This window comes from Schistocerca nitens, chromosome 1, assembly GCF_023898315.1.
Source record: "Schistocerca nitens isolate TAMUIC-IGC-003100 chromosome 1, iqSchNite1.1, whole genome shotgun sequence".
NCBI classification, from domain to species: Eukaryota; Metazoa; Arthropoda; class Insecta; order Orthoptera; family Acrididae; genus Schistocerca; species Schistocerca nitens.
Genome location: NC_064614.1, coordinates 251440653 through 251468443, shown reverse-complemented (window position 1 = coordinate 251468443; position 27791 = coordinate 251440653). Strand labels below are relative to the sequence as shown.

General features: G+C 38.3%; 1 protein-coding gene across 1 annotated transcript in view; it reads left to right on the top strand.

Moving 5' to 3' along the window:
- The window catches only part of LOC126235281 (E3 ubiquitin-protein ligase RMND5A), a 95434-nt gene extending 68759 nt beyond the window's left edge, over positions 1 to 26675 (top strand). The window contains exons 7-9 of the mRNA XM_049944010.1: positions 6041 to 6143; positions 15140 to 15294; positions 25718 to 26675. Of these exons, the coding sequence (XP_049799967.1) occupies positions 6041 to 6143; positions 15140 to 15294; positions 25718 to 25781 (322 nt within the window). The 3' untranslated portion in view covers positions 25782 to 26675. The remainder of the gene's footprint in view (positions 1 to 6040; positions 6144 to 15139; positions 15295 to 25717) is intronic.
- The last annotated feature ends 1116 nt before the right edge of the window (positions 26676 to 27791 follow it).

Sequence of the window (27791 nt, the reverse complement as noted above, 5' to 3'; positions counted from 1 at the left end):
TAGTGATTACGAAGGCAGTGAAAACTGTCATACCTATTAAGAGCTTCTGTAAAATTTGGAAGGTAGGAGATGAGATACTGGCAGAAGTAAAGCTGTGAGTACCGGGCGTGAGTCGTGCTTCGGTAGCTCAGATGATAGAGCACTTGCCCACGAAAGGCAAAGGTCCCGAGTTCGAGTCTTGGTCGGGCACACAGTTTTAATCTGCCAGGAAGTTTCATATCAGCGCACACTCCGCTGCAGAGTGAAAATCTCATTCTGTCATACCTATTGTTTTTTGAAAGTGACTTGAACAGTCTGTCATGTCATCATGCATTTTTGTGTTGAAATATGACTTGCAAAATCACATGAAGGAAAGACAGTTCCTCAGGCTCAAAAATTGCCCTGACGTAGCACTCGCAACTCGGATTATTCTCAGTACATAGGAATTATGATTACTTGTATCCAGTGACACCAAAACCCATCACACTCTGGACTTATACATTGTGCTGCACAATAATGCAGACAGTTTGATTGTGAATACTGTGATAGAATCCAGAACATGTGTCGCTATTACTCTAGAACTGGTAAAATGCAGGTCTCATTCAGAACAACATTTTGCCTTATGAGTGTTGGCATTCATTTGACAGTTGTAAGTGGATGTGTTTGTAGTTTCTGGGCAAAGGCTTTAGCCACCTGTCAAACCTCTACTGAACAGCACAAATCCACTGTTGTGCTTCAACACTGAATCAGCACAGTGGTGAAATCTGTACACTTTATTAAGACTGCACAGACAAGATGGTAGTTATTCCATGCTATAGTCACATTCCCTGCTTCAGTACCTGCTCATCATCCCATGTGATCTCCGTCTACAACTAGTTCCACATGCTTGTCACTATAATAGCAGCATTCTGTGCATGTACCAAAATGTTATGGAATGAATTAAATTTCAGTGTATTTAATTCATTTCACATGTACTCCTTGTGGTAGGGTAAGCCACAATGCTCACCTTTCCCCCATTGGAGCTCTTCCCATATACCTCGTGGGAGAACATTTTATTATTGTGCTCAGAAATCAGATGTGGAGGAAACATTAGTGACAATGAAACTTTAAGCTGGATCTGGTGGCCTGCTCAGATAGTCTAATGGTTAAGGTAACTGTAATAAGCAAAATATCCAGCTTCAAATCATAGTGCTTACTGTTGTCTCTACATATTCAAATTGTCACATTGTGACAAGCCCATTTCTCAAAGACTGATAGCTTCCATGTTTTTACTTTTAACACTGTCCATTAACTGAGCTTGATGATGATGATGATGATGATGATGGGTTTGACATTGATCGTCCTTATCATTCAAGAGAGAGCACTGCTACAGCCACGTGTATTCCATCATTCTGCAGTCTTCAATTGTTTGGTACACTGTTTAGATTCATTGGGGCAGTTTTTTCTAGATGATGCAGGTTTCACAAGTGTTAGTGTTGTTTGGAACTTTGCTCCAAATGATGAATGTTGTGATAATGTACAAAATACCCTGCTCAACTGTAGTTTGGAATACTGTCGTAAAATGTAGTCTATGATTACTAGAGATCTCATAAACCTAGGCACTTCATGTTTTATCCAGTTAGAGCCCATGCACTGGATGATATTTACTACTGACATGAGTGTGGCCATTTCCCAGTCATGTAAACATACCACTACCACAGTGGCACATCGCAAGAAGTCCAGTATCAGGAACTGCTTCATTCAGTTTGTATACAGCACTGCAGTAACATTCCACGTAGAGGCATACATCACTTTTATAGGGTCAGGATGGTGGCTTTACTTTCAGCTGGTCATACACAGTAAGATGTTGCTGATCGGTTACTTGTCACTCAAAGTGGTTTGTCTAGGGTGTGAAGAAAGCACAGAGAGATGGGAAATGTGAACAGTAGACCTCGCAGTGATCATCCTCATACGACAACACCAATGCAGGATCGTTGCCTCCAACTGTCAGCTCGCAGGCACCTGACACCAACTGCCAGAAATATTGGAAATGATGTCTCCTGCACAACAGGGATTCGTATCTCAGACCAAATAATGTGTAGAAGATTGCATCAGGGTGGTCTTCATTCCAGAAGATCAGTGAGAAGTTTTGCACTGAACCAATGGAACCAATTCAGTCAAAGGACCTGGAGTCTGACACATCAACAGTGGACCATTGTAGAGTGGAGTAATGTCATGTTTGCTGATGAGAACAGGATTGGTTTTTTACTGGACACTAGACATCTTAAGGATTGACGAAGAACTAGATGACACTAGGAATGCTGATAAGTTCAGGAAGTCCGTCTGTTTGCAGTTGGAAGTGTAATGTTCTGGATGACAATAACGATGGGACGGCGGACCCCTCAGTTCTGATCTACAGCGATTTGACTGTTTCCAAATACCTGCAGGAAGTACTACAAACAATTGTGAGGCCCTACAGATGTAAAGCCAGTGACAGCTTCATCCTAGTCAATGACAATGCAAGACCTGCACTGTACTTTAGCAGTGTCTCGGTATCTTCAGAGATGCAACATCAGCCTAATGTGGTGGCCAGCAAAGTCCCCATACATGATGCAGTTGAGCATGCATGGGACCTGTTGAAGGTGGCCATTACACCGCATTCGAATCCCCTTGGCAATCTTCAGGACTTCACTGAAGCTGCCATTGAGGAGTGGGACCTTATACCTCAAGATCGATGGTCTCATCCAGAGTATATGCACATAGTGGATGAACTCTGACGACTTAAAGTGTGAGTGTGGATCTGGGTTATATGTGCTTATTCCCCCAAACCACCTTCCACTTCTTTATGAGATGACTTACTTGGAATTTGCAGCCACTCTTCTGTACTGAATAGCCGGCTGCTGTAAACCCTCTTGACTTCTTCACCGTCTAATAATGCTTGCTACAGGAATTTTTAGACTCTTTCTGCTTATGAAATAAGTAGACATACAAACTTTACTTTTTGTCAACTAACAATGTATTTGACCTCCATACACAATAAAAATTTCACTTTCCTACAAGTCTCTCGTACAGTCGGACGTTAAAAACAAATTGAATTACAGTTAAAAGAATGTTGGCTTGGATACCATGATCTTTCTTAACGTGAATCATAAAATGAGTCTTGCCTCTAACAAGGTTGTGTCAAGAGTTCGGAAGAGTACTTTTTCAACTATTCTTGTTTTAATAACAATAGTCAGTGACACAATAAGCACAGAGTTGCATATAAACTCCATGGTTCATCCTTACAGACTCACTAAAACATCTATGAATTGCCTGACAGGTACTTGTTGGTGCCGTCTGACCACCGCGTCTACTTTCTTCCCGTGACTGATTTTAAACCTGCACACACAAACATGTAACGTGCAGTAGGTAGGGTTGCACCATCCCACACTCATATCCAGAATATCGTGTGTTCGAGATGGTAGAAGACTGAGTGGTTGTAGAATTTACACAGAAATTCTCAAATCACTACACTCTCTACTAAATAATGATTATCATCAACATGAGATAAAGATTTCACTATTTTTGTTTTCAAGGTGTAAACATAGGAGAGGGCCTGCTTTGTTTTGTAATGATGTTTTGTAACTAATCAAAATCATTCTTGTTTTCAGAAGGAATTATGTTTTTTTTGTTAATAAAGTACTGTACAAACCTCAGTGGGTGTACTATGAGAAGTCATTGTAGTAAACTCTGTGATATTCCACACTTTTGTTGAGATGTGTAATGTTGACCCTAAATAACGAAAAGTGAGAGGTCATCCACATGAGTGCTAAAAGGAACTCGTTAGACTTTGGTTACATGATAAATCAGTCTAATCTAAAAGCCATAAATTCAACTAAATATCTAGGTATTACAATTACGAACAACTTAAATTGGAAAGAACACATACAAAATGTTGTGGGGAAGGCTAACCAAAGGCCGCATTTTATTGGCAGGACACTACTAAGGAGACTGCCTGCTCTGTGCTTGTCCATCCTCTTTTAGAATACTGCTGCGTGGTGTGGGATCCTTACCAGGTAGGACTGACGGAGTACATCGAAAAAGTTCACAGAAAGGCAGCACGTTTTGTATTATCGCAAAATATGGGAGAGTGTGTCACAGAAATGATACAGGATTTGAGCTGAAAATCATTAAAAGAAAGGCGTTTTTCGTTGCGACGGAATCTTCTCACGAAATTCCAATCACCAACTTTCTCCTCCGAATGTGAAAATATTTTGTTGACACCGACCTACATAGGGCGGAACAATCGCCACAATAAAATAAGGGAAATCAGAGCTCGTACAGAAAGATGTAGGTGTTCATTCTTTCCGTGCACTATATGAGATTGGAATAATAGAGAATTGTGAAGGTGGTTTGATGAACCCTCTGCCAGGCACTTAAATGTGATTTGCAGAGTATCCATGAAGATGTAGATGCACAATTATGAATTCTAACTTGCACAAAAAATAGAAATAATTACAGTTTTGACCATAATAGGCAACTGCATTGTTTTTGAGGAACACACAGTCAGCAACCATAACAAAACAGTATTTTCTGCAAAAGTATCTCAAAGTAAGGGATTTTGCGCTTGTACCAAAACAAGGAATAAACAGTATTTTTTATTTATTGTTCTAGTGGTATTTACTAAAACTCTTATTAAATGTGGATGATGAATATTTCCTCCAGTTTTATTATGACATTAACAGTTCAAAACTCGGTACTTTTTTTTCACAAATGCTGTTGCTTTTGTGTTTTTCTCATGTATTTACATGTATGATGTTAAACAAATATTGAATATAATAGAGGGAAACATTCCACGTGGGAAAAATGTATATAAAAAAACAAAGATGCTGTGACTTACCGAACGATAAAGTGCTTGGTAAGTCACAGCATCTTTGTTTTTTTGTATAAACAAATATTGAAAATGATGAAAACAAATGAGACTGTTAATTGTCTGGCGTCAGCTGATTGAATGGCTGCTTCAGAGTCTTACACCTGTACACAAAATTGAAAATATTTTACTTTGGTATAAAACCGGATAAGTGAGATAACTGACAAAACAAAATTAAAGTTTTTGTATTGCATACATTTACAGTAGTATTTCAAGCATTCAATGTTTACATTATAACAACAGTGTAGACTCAGTTTTTAGTATAATGATTCTTTCCTGGTGACAAATTCTCCTTCCATACACAGATTCATTGTAGAATGGGTTACCTATATGTGCATTTTGTTTACATGTATGATGCTTTGACCACATTTAGTGTCATAAAGATCAGATGTTGTATTTGCTTCTGCTGCGTGCTGTACTGAATTGTTTACCAATAAACCAGTGGTTAGTGCAAAATCTATTTCAAGCAGAGCTGGAGACTCCTATAAATGTTATAATCAAACAATAGAATGAGTGCGTCCAAGCACTGCTTGATTTGTAATTTTTTTAAAGGATTCTATTACTGTGACCTTCTGGGAAGGGGGTTGGGTTTGAAATTTAGACTTCTTAAAATGTAGTTTTAACACTTTCCTGGGTATTTTAAAAGGTTGAATACAACATTTGTACCGGTAAAAAGTAAAATTTTATCACGCCACACCTCAAACGCTGCAGTTCTGAATTTTTTTATTCATCAGAGATACTGGTATTGGTGCATACTGTCACAAATCAAGAGCACTGCTTGGAAAGTATGTATTTCTAAAAATGAATACTAAGGCAGGGATGGTGTCATGTCACTTGGCTGTTCTTAATCTGTGTGGTGAGTTATATGTTGATGAAATGCATACAGTGTTTCTGAATTATAGTTAAATTTTACATTTGCATAAAAAATTAGAGGATACCACAAAATCAGAAAGAGAGGTACATAGTTTGCAGTTAATTTTTACATAAGGTGTTTGCCTTTAGAATAACTCTTTTGTATAAAAACTTTCTTTCCAAGTTTCTTGTTTTTCAGTTAAGTCATTTTTATTGCCAATTTTGATGTAAAATATTTGTTGACAACCTAAAGAAAGCTTTATGCACATTGCTGAATCGTGATAGTGATGTTAACAATTATTTAATGTTGCTTCTTAACAGTGTGAATGCTGGATGTACAGCACTGCCAGCTCTACTCAACATAAAGCAAGTTATGCAGCAGAGACAGGTCACAGGGATTTGGAATGGAAAAGATGAATTACCTGTAAGTTTATGAAATTCATGTAGTGTTTGTGAATCTGAGTCACATTTAAGTGACATAAATTTCCATACACCTTTGAGTAGACTTTTTAATTCTTTACATTGCATTTCAGGCCTCTCTGATAAAATACATTATAATTTCTATATCTTTCAACATCTCTCTTGCATTTTATTGCTTCTGTGGCTGATGAATGATTTGACAGGAAGTTCTATCCAAACACTATGTTGGGGTTAAATTGAAAGTAAGATGCGTAAAGGAAACTGAAAAGATATCCAGTTTCAAACAATGGAAAATCCAGGATGGGATAAAGACAATATTATGAAAGGGATACATTACTGCTCACCATATAGTGGATATGCTGAGCTGCAGACAGCCACAACAAAATGGTTGCTAAACAAGTAAGCTTTCAGCCAAAAGACCTTTTGAATTGGACAAAACACACACACACACACACACACACACACACACACAAGACCACTCTGTCGGGCTGCCGAGGTCTGACTGCCAGCAACAGTGCATGATGGGAGAAGCAATCTGGATGGTGGGGTTTTGGAGGACACTGGGGAGGGACGGGATAGCAGGACACAGGTGGGAGACGGTAAAGTGCTTGATGTTGATCTCCACCTCAAAGATGGCTACATCAGTATCTCCATCCATATTAAACCTCCTAACCACCAGCAATACCTTCACTTCCACAACTGCCACCCATTCCATACATGAAGTCCCTCCTAGACAGCCTAGCTACCCATGGCTGTCACATTTATTGCGACGAGCAGTCCCTCTTGAAATATAGCAAGGGTCTCACTGAGGCCTTCACGGACCATCTTTACTTTCCCAACTTTTTCAAAAACAGACCTCTCATGCCTTATCTTTCCAGTCACCCACCAGCTACCAAAGTCTCACCATATGACTTGTGACTCAGTAGCACCCAGGACTGGAGCAACTGAATCACATTCTCTGCCAGGGTTTTGTCTATCTCTTGTCGTGCCCTGGAATGAGGAGTGTCCTTCCAACTATTCTTCGCACCCCTCCCACAGTGGTATTTTGCTGCCCCCCCAACCTACCCAATATTCTCTTCCATCCCTATACAACTCCTGCTCCCAACCACTTGCCTCATGGTTCATATCCTTGTAATGGACTTATGCAAGACCTGTCCTGTACATCCTCCCACCACCACTTAGTCCAGTTCTGTCACAAGCATCTCATATCTCATCAAAGGCTGGGCTGCCTCTGAAACCAGTCTCCAAAATCTACAAGCTACGTTGCAACCACTGTGCTTTGTTCTACGTAAGCATGACAACTAACAAGCTGTTTGTCTTCGTGAATGGACACTGAAAAACTGTAACTAAGAAACAGCTGGACCACCCAGTTGCTGAGCATGCTGTCTGACACAAGTTCTTCCTTTCAGTGACTGCTTCACAGTCTGTGCCATCTAGATCCTTCCTGTCAACACCAGCTTTTTGAACTGTGTAGTGGGAGCTCTCCCCGCAATATATCCTTCAACATTTGTTGTCACGGTCCTTCATCCACCTGTCCCCTTTCCTATTCCCACTCCAGCATTACACAGGCATCTATTCCACCAATGCACCCCCAGTCTCTTTACTTCTCTCTTTTGCCACTCCCCCCCCCCCCCCCCCCATTTCCCTCCGTCTAATCTCCTGATTGCGCCTAGCTGCCCTACCCTCTCTCCACCTCCCCCATGATCTTCTCGCGAGAAGCACTTTACTGTCCCCCACCCCTCACCTGCTATCCCTCCACCTTCCTGCCCCAGCCTCCTCCCTTACCCCCACCACCTGGTTAAGCAGCCAGAGACAGCAGTCGTGTGTGTGTGTGTGTGTGTGTGTGTGTGTGTGTGTGTTTAATTCAGACGAAGGTCTCATGGGTGAAAGCTTACTTGTTTAGAAGTAATTTTGTTGTGCCTGTCTGTGACCAATTTATCCTTTTCATAATATTGTCAAGATCTCTTATTTTATAGACAGGCTGAAATAAAGGTTATATGGCATCGATGAAATAATTTTTGTGTAACAAGTGATGTGAGATTCAGTATTAACTGGGTCATTGCATGCCAAGTGGTCCAAAGGCTCCTGCATGACCATCACAGATTTTGATAAAATCGTGTATTAACAATAGCACATGTTCCCAGCGAACATTGGTAAAGTTTCATAATGATTAATTCAATACTACTGGAGATACTGTATAGTCATTTGTGGTAATATTTACTTGAGAGAAGCAAAACTAGATCATCAGAAAACTAGGTCAGTGTGCAACTTTTTTGCACTTTCTTAAGTGAAATAATAAAAGATGATTTCTTGGAGGATTTGTTTAAGGATAATTTGAAGCAAAGTTGGCCACAAAAGTAGGCGGTTGGAAAAAAAATGGAGTTTAGTCATTTTTTATATATCTGGAAGTAACTGTATGATAAAACTGAAACATTTTGCATAATAACTTATCAATACAAGGTCTGCGAATATAAAATTTAATTTTCGTACTACTGATAAATTGAGGGCAAAGGTGGCAATTTTTTTTTTTAAAAAAATGGCTGTTTTTTGCCCACTTTCACAAAAAAGTCACTCTGAAAACTAACCATTTTCATTAGAAAGAACCTTTAAACCACCTAAAAACTATATTTGGTTTTGAAATGTGAGCACAAAAGCCCTAAAAAACAATGAAAAGGTGGAGATGTATTGAAAATGGTCCCATGTTGTGCTGGTACTCAAATTTGACATCTTTTATTGTGTTCTACAATTGTTTGGTACTATCTGGAGAAGCCAACAGCAAAAGTCTTCATCACTAGGAAGTGAGATAAAAGTTCAAATAACTCGAAAAACTTGAAAAAAAGGGTGTCTTTTGTCGTGTCTCTTTGTGACATATTTTAGTCTCTTTTTCTGCTATAACTACAGAATCAAACTGGTTATAAACTTTGCAATTTCACTGTGTGTTACCAAGGCAGCGGGGATCATGGTATGATAGTAAAATTGTTACATAACAGTTGCAGCACACGTCGTATAAATAGCCTGCTGGTTTTACATCACTGTCGCATTGTGAAAATTTTTGTGTAGTTCACAGCAGTCTTCCTGACATTTTTTTGGGATGTATTCATATTGTAGAGAATTATTAGTATGTCCTTTTACTGTGTAATGCTACTACTGTGCTAGTAATTCTGGTTTAAGGTATAGCACACTTTTGTGTTAGGATAGTTTGTCATTAATGTGGAACCTTAGTGTACACATGAAAAATTGTATAAATGTGCTGGTATGATTTACCATATTTACTCGAATCTAAGCCACATTCGAATCTAAGCCGCACCTGAAAAATGAGACTCTAAATCAAGGAAAAATTTTTTTCCCAAATCTAAGCTGCACCTGAAATTTGAGACTTGAAATTCAAGGTGAGAGAAAAATTTTAGGCTGCACCTCCAAATCGAAACAAAGTTGGTCCATTATAATATGAGACAATTTAGGTCGAATGAATGACGATACAGCTACAGAAATTTGGTTCGAGTCGTAAGCTTAGCAGTTAAGCTTTACCAGGTAGCCATTGCTATGCGTTAGGCGCTCCGTCCGTATTTATACGGGTACCCTTCCTTTTTCACATGCTTCGTCTGGTTTGAATTGATTGCTTATTTTTCTTTGATGTGATAAGTGCCGTTATCTTTGTTATAGGTGTTTACGTCACTCTAAGCTGAAAATGCATTACTGTATTGTGCCATGCATTGTTTGTCGCTTTCTGATAATGAGTGTTTACGGCCTGTTGCCGCTCGCTGCATGGCTTGCTTTTGTGCACGGTACCGCCGCTTACAATTATCGTCTCATTAGCGAAACAATGGCAGGAGACTGCTATTTGTTGTTACTTACACTGCTGCTTTCTTTGATAATGACCAACAAGAACCAAATAATAGACTGCATATGATAGAAGATGTTCTTAACGAGAGATTAGCGAAAATTTTTCTCTGTTTGAAAATCTTTGCAGACGCCTCTTTTAGTACATTACATTCTGCACCTAAATTAAAGTCATCTTAGATTTTAAAATCTAGTCAATTGCCGTGCTTCATTTCTGACTGTATCACTATTAGGCATAAGAATAATACGAATATAAACATGACACTATATGTGTAGCCTTCCGCGTTTGCTGTTGTCTCAGTCTAGTTTCGTAGTTTATTAGGCAGACAGGACAAAATGTTTATATTCGTGTTATTCGTATGGTGAAGAGAATACTGCATGTGATTCACAATTCACAAAAGTTCCTATTAGCAACCATCTCTTCTCACAGGTAGGCAAAAAATCAGAACGTAGAGTTTCCCATATTGACAAACATCCCAAACAGGCTTGCTAGTCGGATTTTCGTAGTACATTGAAAAGCTGCTACGTTCGAAGATGAACAGTACGAAATTTGTATTTCCTTCGTTGGATAATGTATTAAAATGCAGTGGTCGAAACTCAGGGCGGAGGAAAAAGCTCGTTTTCCACCTTTTTTTTTTTTACTGACGCAGAGGTTTTAGCGTCCGTATTTATCTTTGTGCCTGCAAAGCATGCCTGTGTAGCGCTACATATATTCTATGGCAGAAGTTAGTTGCGGTGGCACCTACCAACATTTTTCAAAACTTCCGCTTACTTTGTACTCGATTCTAAGCCGCAGGCGGTTTTTTGGATTACAAAACCGGAAAAAAAGTGCGCCTTAGATTGAGTAAATACCGTATAGTGGCTGTACTGCTGTATCCTTTTGAAGTGAGAAAACAAGCATCCTCATCACCAAAGGGACCACACCTGATAGTTGTGCCACAGGTTCCCAAATCCGATAAGGGTTTCTTTACACAGGATCGCAAGCTGCTGATACGATATGTTTCTATAAGTGTCAGAGGCCAAAGCTAGAAGGGATTTCCTTTAGGATCCTAACCTTATGTTTACGTCAAGCTGCTTGAATTTTCTATAGATTCTGTTAATTCACTGTAGAATGTCATGAGGAAAACTATACTGCCAGCCAGATTATATCACTGATGGGTTTGGGAAGACATTTTGATAAGACAGAACCCAAAACATTACAATTTTTTAAATCTGATTATCTCAAATTATCAGAGCCACAAAAGAAAACTATTCTTTTTATTGGATTCCATATCTTATTTCATGTTTTATAAAAAGAATTTTGTAGAGCTGAATGCTATAGAGATTTTTTTTTTTTTTTTTTTTTTTTTTTTTTTAAAAAGAGACAATGGTAGTTACTTGCAGTATTTCTGACTCAAGCCCATTTCCTTGCCATCAGGACTTTTGATATCATCTTCCACAGAGAGTATTAAACAGTTATTGTAGAACATAGTAAAAGGTGTCATATTTAATAAGGGCCAGCTGAATATCGGTCCATTTTCAGTACACATCCACCTTGTCATTATTTTTTTAGAAATACATATGGTCACATTGCAAAATCAAATATAGTTTTTAGGTGGTTTAGAACATGGTCTTTCTAGTGAAAACTGTTTAAAAGAGTTTGAAAAAGACTTCTTTGTAAATGTGGGCCAAAAATAGTCATTGTTGGCATATTTAGAAATATTGTTAACTTTGCCCTCAATCTGTAAGCTGTTGGAAAACAATAGGAGAATAAAATTTTATTTTCTATGACTTTATATTGCTAAGTTATTACATGCAAAGTTTTAGGTGTATCCCACAGTTACTTTTGGAGATATAGAAAACTAAACTTCACATTTTTTCAGGTGTCAGTTTTTTTGGTGACTTTGCTTCAAATTATCTTTATGAAAATTAGCCTGGAAACCCTTTCTTACTATTTTGCTTAAGAGACTACTGAAGTTTGTACAAGATGACCTAGTTTAGTTTCTTTCTAGAAAATATTGCCAGAGATATTGTCTCAAAGTTGCTGAAAACTCATGGGCACACATTGGATAGCTGAAACAAAGGACTGTATTTCTGGAAGTATTAAACTGGCCAAAGTAAAACTTTACCAATTCAGTGGGAACCCATAAAAATGTTCACACAAAATTACAGCAAAATCCACGACAGTCACGCAGGAATTTGTTCCGAAATTAGACCACTTGGCATGGAATGGCCAAGCATGGCATAATACATATTCGTATGTAAAATAGGTTTTTATAGGTGGTTCCTCCTCCTCCTCCTCCTCCTCCTCCTCCTCCTCCTCCTCCTCCTGCAGCTGCTGCTGCAGTGGTGTTGGTCGTAGTGGTGGTGGTATAATGGCAACATATTTGTGGTTCCCAAATGTGTGGTTGAATCTGTTTGTGTCATGGATACTTGAGAATGACTCTGATAGTTTTTGCTTAAAAATAACTATTGTTGTTGTTGTGGGCTTCAGTCTGAGACTGGTTTGATGCAGCTCTCCATGCTACTCTATCCTGTGCAAGCTTCATCATCTCCCAGTATCTACTTCAACCTACATCCTTCTGAATCTGTTTAGTATATTCATCTCTTGGTTTCCCTCTACGATTTTTACCCTCCACGCTGCCCTCCAATACTAAACTTGTGATCCCTTGATGCCTCAGAATATGCCCCACCAACCAATCCCTTCTCCTATTCAAGTTGTGCCACAAATTTCTCTTCTCTCCAATTCTATTCAATACCTCCTCATTAGTTATGTGATAGCGGAATAAAATGTGTAGAGGATGTTACAATAAACTGACACTCTGAATGTGGATAGCATAAATGGCTAATGTAAGTAGTTAACAAAGTGACCACGCAATTTGTCACCACTTGCCAAACTTGTTGGATTTGTGTGACTATTTGAACAGTTTTATTCACAATTCTAACAGTGGAAAGTCCAGGGTGGAATAACAATAATATGGAAAGGATAAATTGCTAGTTGTCACAAAGGTGAGGCATTGAGTTGGAGACAGGCACAATGAAAAAGAATGCTGAATAGTTAAACTTTCAGACAAAGTCCTCCTTCTGAAGTAGAAAATGCACATACATTCACGGGCACGACAGAGTTGGGCTTTCGCATGCAGATGCTTTGTGTGTGTGTGTGTGTGTGTGTGTGTGTGTGTGTGTGTGTGTGTGTGTGTGTGTGTACTTTGTCTTAAAGCTAAAAATATTGAGCATGTGCCTCCTCTGTGGTATGTAGCAATCTATCCTTTCCGTATTGTCATTCACAATTCCCCACTGTTAAACACAAAGAGAGTGTGTAGTTGAAGGCATTTACAATGAGGGGGAGGGACTTTTTCATAATCTGATAGAAGAAGAAATGAGATTCAAATGGAAGACATTGGGGATCTAGTATTAGAGCCAGAGTTCAGTACAGCTTTGGAAGACCCGCAGTCAAATTAAGTGGCAGACATAGAAAACATTCATTTGGAATATCTAATATCATTGGGGAACTGACAATCAAATGACTATTCAAGTCGGTTTGTATAATCTGTCAGTGGAGACATTCCATCGGACTTTCGGAAAAATATGATCCACACTATCCCAAAAATAGGAAGGGCAGATAAGTGTGATAACTATTGTTTAGTCGGTTTAACAGCTTATGCACTGAAGAAAATTATGCATGACAGACAAAGCGAGGAGGATATAAGAAGCAGACTTATCATAGGCAAAGAGAACATTCCTGGCAAAAAGAAGTTACTAGTGTTAAACACAAGACTAAATAAGAGAGAGACATTTTTGAGAATGTTCATTTGGAACACAGCATTGCCTGGAAGTTAACTTTGAGAAAGTTGGAAAAGTAGAGAATTGAAGTGTTGAGATATGGTGTTATAGGAGGATTTTGAAAATTAGTTGAACAGATAAGATAAATCAAGTAGTTCTCCATAAAATCAGCAAGGAGAGGAACATGGTGGAAAAAATTGACAGGATGAAGGGTTCAGATGATAGAACATGTGTCAAGACATAAAGCAATAACTTCCAAGGGACTTGAGGAACCTGTAGAAGGTGAAACTGTAAGGGAAGACAGGGATTGGAATATATCCAACAAATAATTGTGGGCATTGGGTGCAAGTGCTACTCTGACATAAAGAGGTTGGCACAGGAGAGGAATTTGTGGTGGGCCGATCCAAGTAGTCAGAATTATATATTTCCTTTAAACACACACACACACACACACACACACACACACACACACACACAGAGAGAGAGAGAGAGAGAGAGAGAGAGAGAGAGAGAGAGAGTTTCTGCCAAGTAGTAATTATTTTCTGAAAGAATAGATTGCACTGTGGAGTAATTACCAGTGTAAAGCTGCTTAAGAATGTTAATAGGTTACTGCAGTTTGCTGTTCCATTTTAGATGTAAGGATGTTACATATGTAAAAGCATTCTGTAATACTACTCACTAAGGGATTAGTAAATAAAAATAGAGTAGCTCTGCTTTCTTACAATATCAATTCTACACATTACTGAATGACATAATTTTCAAATATGTGTAATACATTCTTTTGGAATAATTTCTCGTAAAAACATATTTTGATCTCTCTACAAATCAGTCATGTACTGTAACATCTGCACTATTAGAATTTTGGCTAAAAATCAATTGAATATGTTTTCGAACAAAGAATCCCCAAGTTCTTAAAAGTGTGGGTGGTCCCTGTCAGCTTCAGTTGACAGCAAAACTCTCACAATGCCATCGTGCAAAACTCCATATTGGGCTAGTTTTTACAATGGCTTTGTCCAAGTTTTGTACATTGTATTTAGTGTATACAGTGGAGTATATATGACAAGTGTATGTTAAACATAACATAATTGGTGTATTGTTATATGTGAGTTTTTTAATGAGATGAACAAAACTGGAGGAAGTTGATGTCATCAGATGGGGCTTAGTTCCTTGGTGAAAAGTCCACCATCGAATGAATTTCTTATACCTGAAGTGTTATATATTTCAAACCAGTGCTGTTTGTTAGAGGAGATTGTTTAATATTGCCTACAATATTTAAAAAAGGATACCTGAAATTCCCCAAAACATTCAAGTAATATGCAGTACCAATTAAAAATTTTAGTAACTATGTTTGAGAAACAAAAGTAATATTTATTACTTTTTTATTATTTTTTCCAACAGATAGAAATAGACTTGGGGCAAGAGAGTCGCTACCATTCTGTGTTTGCATGCCCTATCCTAAGGCAACAGAGTACAGAATCAAATCCACCAATGAGACTGATATGTGGACATGTTATATCTCGTGATGCCCTCAACAAGCTCAGCAATGGAAACAAGTGAGTATTGAGTTTTAGCTGTTCAGCTGAGGAAAAGAAATGGACATCTAATTTGAAAATGAGGACAATATCTGCATATTATAGAAACTTTACAATCCATGTATCTATTTCTTGCTAAAGTAACCTTGAATGTATATTAAGAGAGGCAATTTATATTGTAACTTTCTTCTGTTTGGCTTACCCATTGCTTACTTTTGTGACTTCCCATTTCTGTAATACTTCAGAAAATTCATTTAGTTTGGTGGACTTCACATTTCTTTGAGGTTATTTGCACTTTCTTGTACTCTTGCTTTTATTGTTTCCATAATTCACAGTTTACTCTTGCTTTATACCCTCTTTGCTTCACATCACTGACATAATTTCCCATTCAGGCCCTGGTTTCTTATCCATTGTAATAATTGCTGAAGTGATGGAACTGCAGCTTTACATGTAGACACAAAAGAGGATAATTAATTTGTATTTTTATTTCTGTTGTCTTTTACAAATTTTCCTTTCCAGCATTACTATTACTATAAGTTAATAGCATTCTCATTTGAGAAAGCTATTCATTACTACACCTTAAGCTTCCCAGTTATTCACTGTCATATACATAGAGTTGGGAAGTATTCGATAGAGGTCTCATTTTAATCATTCTGATATTTGTGGTACTAAGTTCTTTGTGGTACAGTTATAAATTGTCCATCGTCCTGTCTCTGCCATATTGCAGTATCAATTGCCTTACTCTGCTGTATATAAGCCACTCTTATGACTGCTTGGTACTGAAATCAAAATAAGAGTTAACTACATGATGTTCTGTATTATTTAAAAAAAAAAAAAATCTCAGTGCTGACATTTCTGTCAAGATGTAAGACAAACCTTGGAAAAATAGACTTCCATTGGACATAAGAAATTTGTTGCAATGTATCATCATCTGATGGAAACAATTTTTTAGGTCATTAAAGTTATTATTCATAGCACCTCCAATGAGTTTTGTTCTGCTTCTTCTACATTCTGAAAACATTGACCTTTTAGGTCCATTCTAAGGAATAGATCCAGTGCATAGGGTGGATGTGAAACTGTTATCATTTCATTTTTGAGTGAAAAATTACATGACACTGTGACGATGAGTATTGTCTGGATGATGAAGCAGAAGGCTACGTGCTCTCTCGCTGCCAAAGCAACAAACAGTTTTCTTAACAGAAAACAGAACACGATCTTCTGTCACAGCCACAATGACAACAAGTTGAATATGTGAAACAGTGTCTAGCTTTCTGATCCAATTTATGCCACCTCATAGATTAAAGTTAGTCAGGTGATTGAAAACCACCACTTGTGATGGCTTTAAAAATGTCAATAATCTATATGTACCCGATTATAAGATGAACAATGTATGAAAAGACAGATTGCTACTTACTGTAAAGAAGACATGTCAAGTTGCAGACAGGCACAATTAAAAGACACTCACATATGGTTTTCGGGCACAGCCTTTGTCAGTAAAACACACACACACACACACACACACACACACACACACACACACAAGCCTGCGCCTGCGCCTGCGCCTGCGCCTGCGCCTGCGCCTGCGCCTGCGCCTGCAACCATGACTGCAAATTCCAGCATCTCGGAACAGAATGCAGCATCACTTGGGATGCAAGCAGCAATCTGGAGGGGGTGTAAAGGAGAAGGGGAAGGTACAGTAGTGTACAGATGGGGAGAGAGACAAATGCTGTGTAGTGGAGTGTGCAGGCACTAGACTGCCAACAGGCACAGTGTGAGGATGGGATGTTGTGGGGCAGAGAGGTGGGGGAAAAAAGGAGCAGAGCGGGGAAAGATGGGCGGATGTGTTGGCAGAGGGATGCAAATAAACGGGGTGGGAGATAAGAATGGAGAGAAGATGATAGGACGGAGAGGGTGGAAAGGTGGAGGATGTGGGGACAGTATGTTACCATAGGTCGCGGCCGGGGTAATTAAGGGAGAGGAGAATGTGTTGCAAGGATAACTCCTGTCTGCGCAGTTCAGAAAAGTTAGTGGTGGGAGGGAAGGCTCCAGATGGCTCAAGTAGTGAAGCAGCCATTGAAATCAAGTTTGTTATGTTCAGCTGCTTTCTGTGCCACAAGGGTGGCTACTTTGCTCTTGGCCACAATTTGGCGGTGGCTGTTCATCCTGATGGGTAGCTGGTTGGTAGTCATACCAATATAAAAACTGTGCAGTGATTGCAACAGAGCTGGTAAATGACATGGCTGCCTTCACAGGTGGCCCAGCCCCTGTCACGTGCCGGGCCATGTCCTTTTATTAGTGCCTCTTACTAGTTCATATCACAACCGGATGTACCGGTATTGAAACATTTCCTCACCCAGTAGATAGTGCGCAGTGTTCTCGACCTACCTTGCTTTGCTTATTCAATATTGTCTTCCCGGTAGCTGCGTCCGTCTCACCTAAATCACACTGAAATTAAGAAGCCAGGATCCTAGGTTAAGTTTTCCAAAATCAAAAGTCAAGATCGTATTCATTGTTGAACATTTATGTCAACCACAGTGCAATTTATTTGTTATCACTCGCACACACAATATTCATGTGACCAGGCCTCTTACACTTAATTGTCACATTAGGTAGGTCAAAAACTTCCAGTCTTTAACAAAGTTCACAATTACAATTACCGAAAAATTAACCAACTTGCCGCACTTTTGCTCCAAGAGAATCTGACTGAGAACTAACTTAGAACTGCACCAGCTCGGACCGTATATAGATGAGCGCCTGAATATTTGACTATTTCTGTTAATATATTATAGTTTATAATTTCCCAGGGTTAAAATGATCCTTTCTAACTGGTTTTGAAGTTAACTATTGGGTTTTATTATTGAAATAACATGAGTGAGCTGTATCAATTTAAATACGCCTAACTAACTTATGCATCTGCCATGGGAATTCCCGACTTATAACCATGGCAGCCCTTTTGAACAATAATTTTTACATGTTCAAATTTACTTAATTCTTAATTAATGCACTTACAAAGTTGACACTGGAGTTATTTTACGTAGAAAAATAAAGGTAGCAAAAGTATTGAAACAGATCTCGGAATTATTTGGTAGTTTGGTCACAATTGGCAATGAAAGTCATACAGGCTACAGATTTTAAGTCTTAATATCTATTTAAATAATAGACTTTAGGTTAATTTAAACACTTTGCTGGAATCAGTAAAATTTAGGCTTTCTTTTGGATGCAGTCTTATAGCTGAATTTGATCTATTTGCTCACTCGAATTTTACTTAATATGTATTGCACAATATATGTCATTGTCCATAACTGTTAATAGTATGCATTTCCAATAAAGCTGATTAGCTCATTACTTTCAGAATAGACATTAGAATGTTCTGAAATAATAGATTTTACTAGGGGAATTTTATTTAAACTGTTACTGAATTCTGTACTATGAGGCTGAAGGCCACAGAATCTGTAGTCGGAATGTGAGTAGTGGAGGGAAAGAGAGAGAGAGAGAGAGAGAGAGAGAGAGAGAGAGAGAGTGTTCATTGCTTAACTAAGTTACTGAAGGAGTGTAAAACCAAAACAGGATAGCAGTGGGCAACCCTGCTTTGTTACACCCCTGATGGGTTGGGATAAACCTTTGACAGGACTGGAATAGGAAGTGCTGGGTGGGTGGATTGGGCAGGTTTTGCACCTGGGTCTTTCCATAGGGATAGGATCCTTGGGCAAGAGGCTGGGCTTGGGAGAGGCATAGGGATGGACTAGTATGTTGTGGAACTTGGTTTGTTGATGGAACACCACTTGCAGGAGGGTTGGAAAGTATCTTGGGTAGGATGTCCCTCACATCAGGGCACAATGATAGGTAATTGAAGCCCTTGCGAAAGAAGTGGTTAAGTTCGCAGGAGAGCTTCTGTAAAGTTTGGAATGTAGGAGACGAGGTACTGGCAGAAGTAAAGCTGTGAGGATGGGGTGTGAGTCGTGCTTGGGTAGCTCAGTTGATAGAGCACTTGCCCGCGAAAGGCAAAGGTCCCGAGTTCGAGTCTTGGTCCGGCACACAGTTTTGATCTGCCAGGAAGTTTCATATCAGCGCACACTCCGCTGTGGAGTGGAAATTTCATTCTAGTACCCCCCCCCCCTCCCCCCCCCTCCCCATGCCCCACAACCTCCTGACACTGCGCCTGTTGGCAATCTAGTCCCTGCACACTCCACTACACAGGATTCGTCTTTCTCTCCCCACCCGTACACTACTATCCCTTCCTGTTCTCCTTTCCCACCCCTTCCAGATTTTTGCTCGCATCCCCTGTGGTGTTGCATTCTGACTAGAGCTGGAGTTCCCATTGTTCGATTATAAAATGAGGTTTTTCCCACATAAGTTATTCAAAAAATACAGGGTCGTCTTACATTCGCAGATTAAACCGTTATTTCTAAGTTCAACATTTGTATGTTGTGTGATAGGATAATATAGGGAACATCTTGCATTTGTAGTTAAAGCTGTGACTTCAGATAGGTTGTATAGCATTACAAAAGTGCTGACCCTAGTGTCTGTACTTCTGCTTCTGATGTACTCACAGGCAATGTCCATTTTGGCTGCAATATGTTTCAGTGGACTTTTATTTAATACATTTAATCCCTTCTTTCACAAGGATTTTATTTTATTTATTTATTTGTATATTTATTTAACTTCATACGAGACAAGCAAGCACCACAGCCAAACTGTTATTCATCCACTGTGTAATGTGGATTGACCACTGCTACACCTGCCATATAGCACAAAGATGTTGAGAGGACAAGCTCCGTGGCATTGCATCCTTGCCTGCATAGATGCTGTTATTTTTTTTAACAGTGTATCATTGTTAACTATTTTTTTCTGGGTTTGATCAGAGAAAGTCACCACAAAAGTAATAATACCTTTTAATTAGCTCCATTGAGCATAATGTAACATTGATTTTAGCAAAAAATATTATAGGTTAACAAAAGAACAAACTTGCATTACTTGTAGCAGTGATAAAAAAAGAGCTCACTTTTCATTTGTAGTCAGAACTGGATTGATGTAGAAATTGGACAAATACTCACCATTATTATATACATCTGCTGGAGATGGCAAAAGTCTAGATAGAGGACAGTGGCATTGTAACATGTTTCGTGTAGCAGTGTTGTGAATGCTCACCATGGAATATGATGGGAATGAAAGTGTGGGTGTCAGCTGCTGGGTCTAAACAGCCAGTGAATGAGCAGTGGGTAAATGATATATTTGGAAGCAAGAGATGAAGGATATTATTGGCACATTCTGACATCAATACAGATGTGAAATCTGCTGCGTATTCAGAAAGAACAACTTTGTTTTCAGGTCCCACCATAACCGCACCCTCGGACATTCGGAAGAAACAAAACTATCTATGACAGCAAAGATTATAACTTTCATTGCTACTCTTCACTCACAACAATTTCAGCTGTGCCATGGGGTCCCACACTAACCATCACATTGGAAATGATGACGTATCTGTGACAGCCAAGATTACATGTTTCATTGCTGCTCTTTTCTCACTTCTCTCTCAGTTAGGTGAATGTATTGTCCCCGGTATTGATACCATTGATGATGATAATGATTAAAAATAGTAGTATGACAGACAACAGGCCTAGATGGTAAGCAAAAAATGAAGTAAAGATAAAAATTAATGCAAACCATTTCTTTTTGTTCATCTTATTTTTCCTTGTTTGGCCAAAATGTAGACAGTCAATAAATGGCATAAGTTTAGAATAGATATCATGTTAACTTCCCTATGCAGATACAGTTGACACTTTATAATTTCAAATAGGAGTTCAATTAACTCAGATAAAGTGAAAAAAATCAAACTAATGAGAGTTTTATTGAAGGTAAATTGTAGCACATACAGTTTACATATGCACATACAGTTATATTTATTTTAATAATGTGCAAAATAATATATACATAAATATTTTAGTGACTTCACACTAGTATTATCCAACGATTTTTTGATGGTGAAGAGAGCTGAGAAGAAATAATCTCTCTCTATTCTGAGGGTATGGGAGAGCGGGCTATGGAATATGATTATCCCTATCTCAATGTGACAAGTTTTGTTGTTCTTTGTTACTTCCTGTTACTCATCTTCAAAGGCCTCAGTTTGAGCATCAGTTATAACATCAAGGACACCCAACATGAATGAAATCCTCAAAAGTTAATTCACCACAGCTAGGCAGAAATTCCCACCCTCAGTCTGGTGGGATTTAATTTGTTAATTCTCATGACTCTGATGGCTGTTCTGCATTTTCTCTTTGCATTACAAACCCTACACTTTATGAAGCAGGTCTAAAGTGGTAGAGCTGATGTTTTTTCTAGGACTTATCAATCATAGTTATAGCAGTAAAAACTGTCACATTCACCTTATTACCGTTTTCATTGCTATCCTGCACAAGTAAAACAAGTTTTCTGCAATAGAGTGTTAAAAATTTTTTTATAAGGTCTTATGGGACCAAACTGCTGAGATCATCAGTCCCTTTAAAATTTTGTATTATGCCTTGGTCCAATGGTAGCAACCTTGACATTGTGTTGCATGGGAAAAAAATCAATATTACATTACCTAATGGTGGTGGGTAGTTATATACAGTGCAGGTGTTCAACAACAGTAAAATTTTGCGTTTTGCCTTTTTCATATTATTATTAACTAAGTCAGATGTTCATTAAACAATTCTGTCATCATTTAGGATTTTTTTGTTTGAGCTATAATTTGTGAGAAGTGATTTTATTCCCTTGGAAAAGTGTGGTTTTGTGGATTTCCCTTTTTCAACTACTGAGGTCTATCATGTTACAGGCTAGAAGGACAATTATTCTGTCCCTGTTCAATTTTTGTCCTTGACACTTTTTGTCTTTGAATGCTAGGGTGTGATTAGGATGAGATTTGTAAAAAAGTAGCACAGATTGTGTGTGTTTAATATGTTGCATATATCTTAGCCATTCAGAAGTTGCTTAGTTCATGAATCCATTCAGTGCAAAGGGAATTGTCGATGTTGAACTCTCTCCACAGAATTTTAAAAAAACATTTTTAAAATTTTTAGAACCACCCATCACTTGCTGCAAATCCTTCAATCCCAAGAGACTGAGCAAAGTACTTTGGGTTTTTCCTTCAACACGAAACCATCCATGGGAACATTTTGTTCTCTAAACTGATTTATCCATGTGAATAAGCACCCCTCTTCATTGCTATGTATCCCCTAACAGCTGGGATATCCTAAGGTAATTTGCAACCACCAGAGGTCCAGCAGCCTATATCTGTAGACTATTTAGCCGTAACTTAGTTACGTTGCCCGGGGTACACCACTTGGAGGCTAGTCTACTTTGTACTGAAACAGCTTTAAAAATGAGAACCAGAAACAATATATTACACAAACTCTCCGGAACAAGCTGGGGAGCTAAGGCATCAGTACTCAAAACCACTGCCCTCTCTTTTGTATACTCTGTTGAGGAATATTGCAGCCCAGTATGGCTGAATAGTGCTCATACAACCGTGGTAGACACGCAGCTGAATGTAGCCATGAGAAGCGTATCAGGGACAATAAAATCCACACCCACAGAATGGCTACCTGTTCTGTCTAATATTGCACCACCGAAGTTATGACGTCAAGCAGCGTTGGAAAGGGAATGGGGGAAATGCTCCAAGAATCCCGAGTTACCGCTACACCAGGACTGTGATGCCACTCAAAGGCAACGTCTTAAGTCCAGGAAACCCTCCTGGAGACTTGGAAAAAGGCTTACTTCTGAAGGATTCCAACCAGAAACAGCATGGCGGGAAGAATGGTTCGCAGCCAATCCCGATTCTGCAGGTCTCATTGCTGATCCTACACGAGTCCCTCCTGGATTCCACTTACCTAGGAGGTCGTGGACCACCCTAAATCGCATATGCACCAAGCACGGAAGATGCCAGGACCTGAAGCATAAGTGGGGAATCGCTGAAAGTGCCAAGTGTGACTGCGGACACCAATGACAAACAATACACCACATAGTCACAGAGTGTCCCCTACGGAAATATGGTGGAACTCTGACCAGCATACATGAGATCTCTGAGGAAGCAATCTCCTGACTGGATACTTTAGATATTAACCTATAGTTTTCATTACAACTTGAAGCTTTTTTTGTCAATATTACTGCTTATAAAAACCACATTTTCTCTTTTACATGTAACTCATCCTAGTGTTTTTATCCATATGTACATTATTGATTTATCGATCTAATCTAAGACTTTTATTACCATGAATGAATGTAATCTATTTTATTTGTAGTATATGCATATTGTGTTACCAGTAACATCATTGCTGTTCAGTTCAAGTAATGTATCCTTGATGCCAAACGAAATAATAATAATAATAATAATAATAATAATAATAATAAAAGCACCCCTCAAGCTGGAGAAATTTGCCCTGATGTGACATGTTTCTTCCTGTGACCAAAACACATCTGGTGATACAATCTTAATGTAGATGGTAGTATAGTGAACTGTGTTGCATTTTTTTTTTTTTTAATTTGATTCTCCACAGCTAATAGCAAGCTTTTCTTCATTAAGTGAAAGACACTTGTTCCTTATAGCATTCATGCCATTTAATAGTTTCAAGAAACATGGGTTGACTACAACACAGTCTGAAAGCAGACTGCATATTGAATGGGGATGAGAATGGCAATGGCAATGGGAATGTTGGAGAAACAATCGACAGGGAGTCTGTGCCTGTACTGGGAATCAAAAAAGTAGCGAACTTCAAATTATAGAAAATGTTGGAGCTCTGACTTCAAATTATAAAGTGTTGGCGAGATCCTTTCACCCCTACAACTTGAAATTACTGAGCAGACCAAAACACATTGATTTTTTTTCAATTTATCGACCACTCTTCAGGGGATCAGGAAAACATTTCAAATTTTGAGTGTTTCACGTTATCAGTTGTCAAATTATCCAATATATATTATTGATATCAGTGAAATGATTTGTAATTTTGATGAGCCTGAATATGTTAGAAATAAAATTTCCTCAAAAAGTCTTTTTATATTCACGATTGTCCTATACTTGAGTAAATTTGATAGGTTTAAGTACTCAGAGTGTGGCTTAGTGGCTAAGTTCGTAAAAGTCAAACTACAAATCCAATGTTTAGTCCTCAGTCTGAAAATTTTTATCATTAGTTGCTTCTTTTGCCTTTGTCAGTTTTATGTGTATGAGAAAATTAACTATTTGCGGTTTGTTCAGAGTCCACATTAGACTGTAAGCCAGGTTAAGTGTCAAGGGAAGGCAAGTATGTACCACCTGTGATAGGAGCATGCCTAGTAAAATATTGTGATATTCAAACCAACCTTTGAATGGGAACAAATTTTTGTACCTTACCGAATCAGAGTAGTCTGTCCAAATTGTTATCTTCCTCTTGCTGTCCAAATATCTGCATTCATGGCTGTTAATCCTTATGATGAGATTTCAGGGTTGAGCAGATTGATTGTCTTGCAAATACTGTTAGAAAATAAGTATTTAATAGAGAAGTTTGTTAAGTCTCTATATATTTGAATTTGGTCAAGATTTCAACTGGCATATTACTTGGCCATAATGTATTGTTCTTGTTCTGACAAGATCATGAATACATCCATATGAAATTCCAGAAACACATAAAACCAGTAGTTGTTGTGAACTTGTCATATAAACAATAATTGTACAGTAGTTCAGAAAGATCCGAAAATGGTGAATGGAGTACTTCTGGATATGCAGAAGTGGTTGAGATTCCACAGACATGTGGTTAAGAGTTCGTAAAGGGGATCCATCCATGCTCTGAGAACAGTAGAGCTTTAGCGCACAAATTGATAGATTGATTTCACGGTGACAGTATTACGTAATGAGAAAAATTATTGAGGTTTTAAAAAGTAGTGAGAGGAGGAGGGGGGCTATACTCACAGTGGAAAGATACTGGAAACAGAAGTGATTGGAATCAACACTCTTAGGTTTGTGAGTCAGAGAAAAAACACTATGAAAATCATAAGGTAAGGGGAACTAGATAAATTGTCAAAGTAAAGTGATTGCAATAATATTCAGGACAGTCTACGTAATGTTTATCTTTCATGGACTTCTCCTGTTTAAAATAAAGCATACTTTTTTGCCATACACTATCCTTGATAGTCAAAGAGAAATCGGTTGGAATGGCTTGTACCTACCACTAGGTGGCTGCAATTGTGTTTGATGTGTGACAATCTTTCTTCTTCTGTAATTACTGTTTTAAAATTATATGGAATTACATAATGGAAGTAGTGGTGATCGTGAGAATGAGGACTAGCAATTGTTCTTCCTTGACAGTAAAAATCTCTCAAAGTTGTTTTGCATTCAGTACAGTAAGGATCACAATTTTTAAAGTGACATGAATGTTGACAAATTGCATTTAGTAGTTAAATTTATTTATCTTGTTTTTTTTTTTTTTTGCCTTTCTAGATTGAAGTGTCCATACTGTCCAGTGGAGCAGAATCCGTCTGATGCTCGACTTATATACTTTTAGATATTTTTGTGTGCAGTGCATTGCAGCTGCCGAGTTTTGTATCCCTTCTGAAGTGCAGTGCTGTTCAGAACAGCTTTGTATTTTATCAAGACAAAAATAAGAACAAGTAACTGATATGTTCAAATGTAGATTTTATATTTTAACGCTGCACTGATTATTGTTTCTGGAAATGTGAATGTAGTGTATGTATAATGTAAATAATAGAAATGCATATAATTTATATTTGTCCAAACATTAGTGTTGTGCAATTGTGAAACCAAGCTATCATTGGACTTGGCAGTACCTCTTACTTCCTGTGATATGGAATGTCATAGTGTGAAAGGAAATAAGCAAAAAAAAGGAAAAATATTTAAAAAATTGTGTGAAAAGATTGATTTACTGAACTGAATGTGTGTCTATGAATAGTGTTGTGAAAACTATGAGACTGTGGATGGATACCAAGATTTTAGAGCACAAATTATGTTAGAAACGTGGTTTGTGAGAGAAAAATGGGCATAAGCCATTCATTGTATAGGTGAAATGTATATATTTTCATTATGTGACTTGCAAACTATTACTCTTGAAATGTGATTGTGACCAGACACCTGTTAAATCTGTGACATACAAAATGTTATACAGGTTTTAGTTCTAAGAATGTGTCAAACATTATTATAATTAAAGGCTTGATTCCATCCTAAATGTATCAATACAAGCAGTGGAAAAAGCAATTAAATACATTTGTCTGGAAGTAATATACATTGCTACACTGTTTGTACTTAATGTTGTGTAGTGACAGATCTCATAAAATATTTTATTTCGGAAATCAAATTAAAAGTGTTTCTTGATGTCATTACCAGAAGTGCAGAATTATGGAGTCATTTTTCTACTTCTGCTTTTACATTTAACCATTGTTATTTTGTATGGACATAATTTTTGTATGATTAAACCATAAACTCCTGCATAAATTACAAAAAAAACTGTATATATCATTTCTTTTTTCAGATATCCATTTTGATTTCTTTTTAGGAACTTGGGTTAAAGAAGAATCTAAATTTTGCTTGGAACACAAGAATCTTGGGAGTTGGTGCACGTTTGTCATCTTTATTCCCATAAAAAAAGTCCTCCAGAATTTTTATAGTTATATCAGAAGTATCTTCTAAACTGTACCCATATGGTCATTTTTTTCTTTTGTACATAATGTACGAGGGTTGCCCAGTAAATAATGCCCCATATTTTTTTTTCTCCGAAATAAAAAATATTAGAAATGTGAAACTTTAGGTGCGAGTTATTTGACGTTTCCCGCGTGTGTACGCAAAGTTTCAATTTCCTCCGACAGAGAGCGGTGGTGTAGGAATGTTCTAAAATGGCGTCTGCAAGTGACATCCGTCAGAAACAACGTGCAGTGATTGAATTTCTCGTAGCAGAGGAAGAAACCGTGGGCAATATCCATAAACGCTTGTGCAACGTCTACGGAACATCTGCAGTCGATAGGAGTACTGTTGGTCGCTGGGCACAGAGGGTGAAAGCATCAGAGGGCAGTGCTGCGGAGCTCCGAGATTTGCCGCGGTCGGGAAGGCCTCCCACGGCTGTCACGCCTGACATGTTGCAGCGGGCTGATGTTCTCATTCGACGGGATCGACGCATTACGACTCGACAATTGGCACTGGAGTTGTCAGTAAGCAAAGGAAGTGTGGATGTGATTATCAATCAGCTTGGATACTCAAAAGTGTGTGCAAGATGGGTTCCTCGGTGTCTTACTGTTGATCACAAATCCCAAAGAAAAGACATTTCTTTCGATTTGTTGCGACGCTTTCACGTTGACGGGGAGGCCTTTTTGTCACGGATTGTGACAGGTGATGAAACTTGGGTGCATCATTTTGAGCCCGAAACAAAAAGACAATTGATGGAATGGCGTCATGCTTATTCTCCACAGAAGAAAAAATTCAAAACAGGTCCTTCAGCCGGAAAAGTCATGATGACTGTGTTTTGGGATTGCGAGGGCGTAATTCTCATTGATGTGATGCCAAAAGG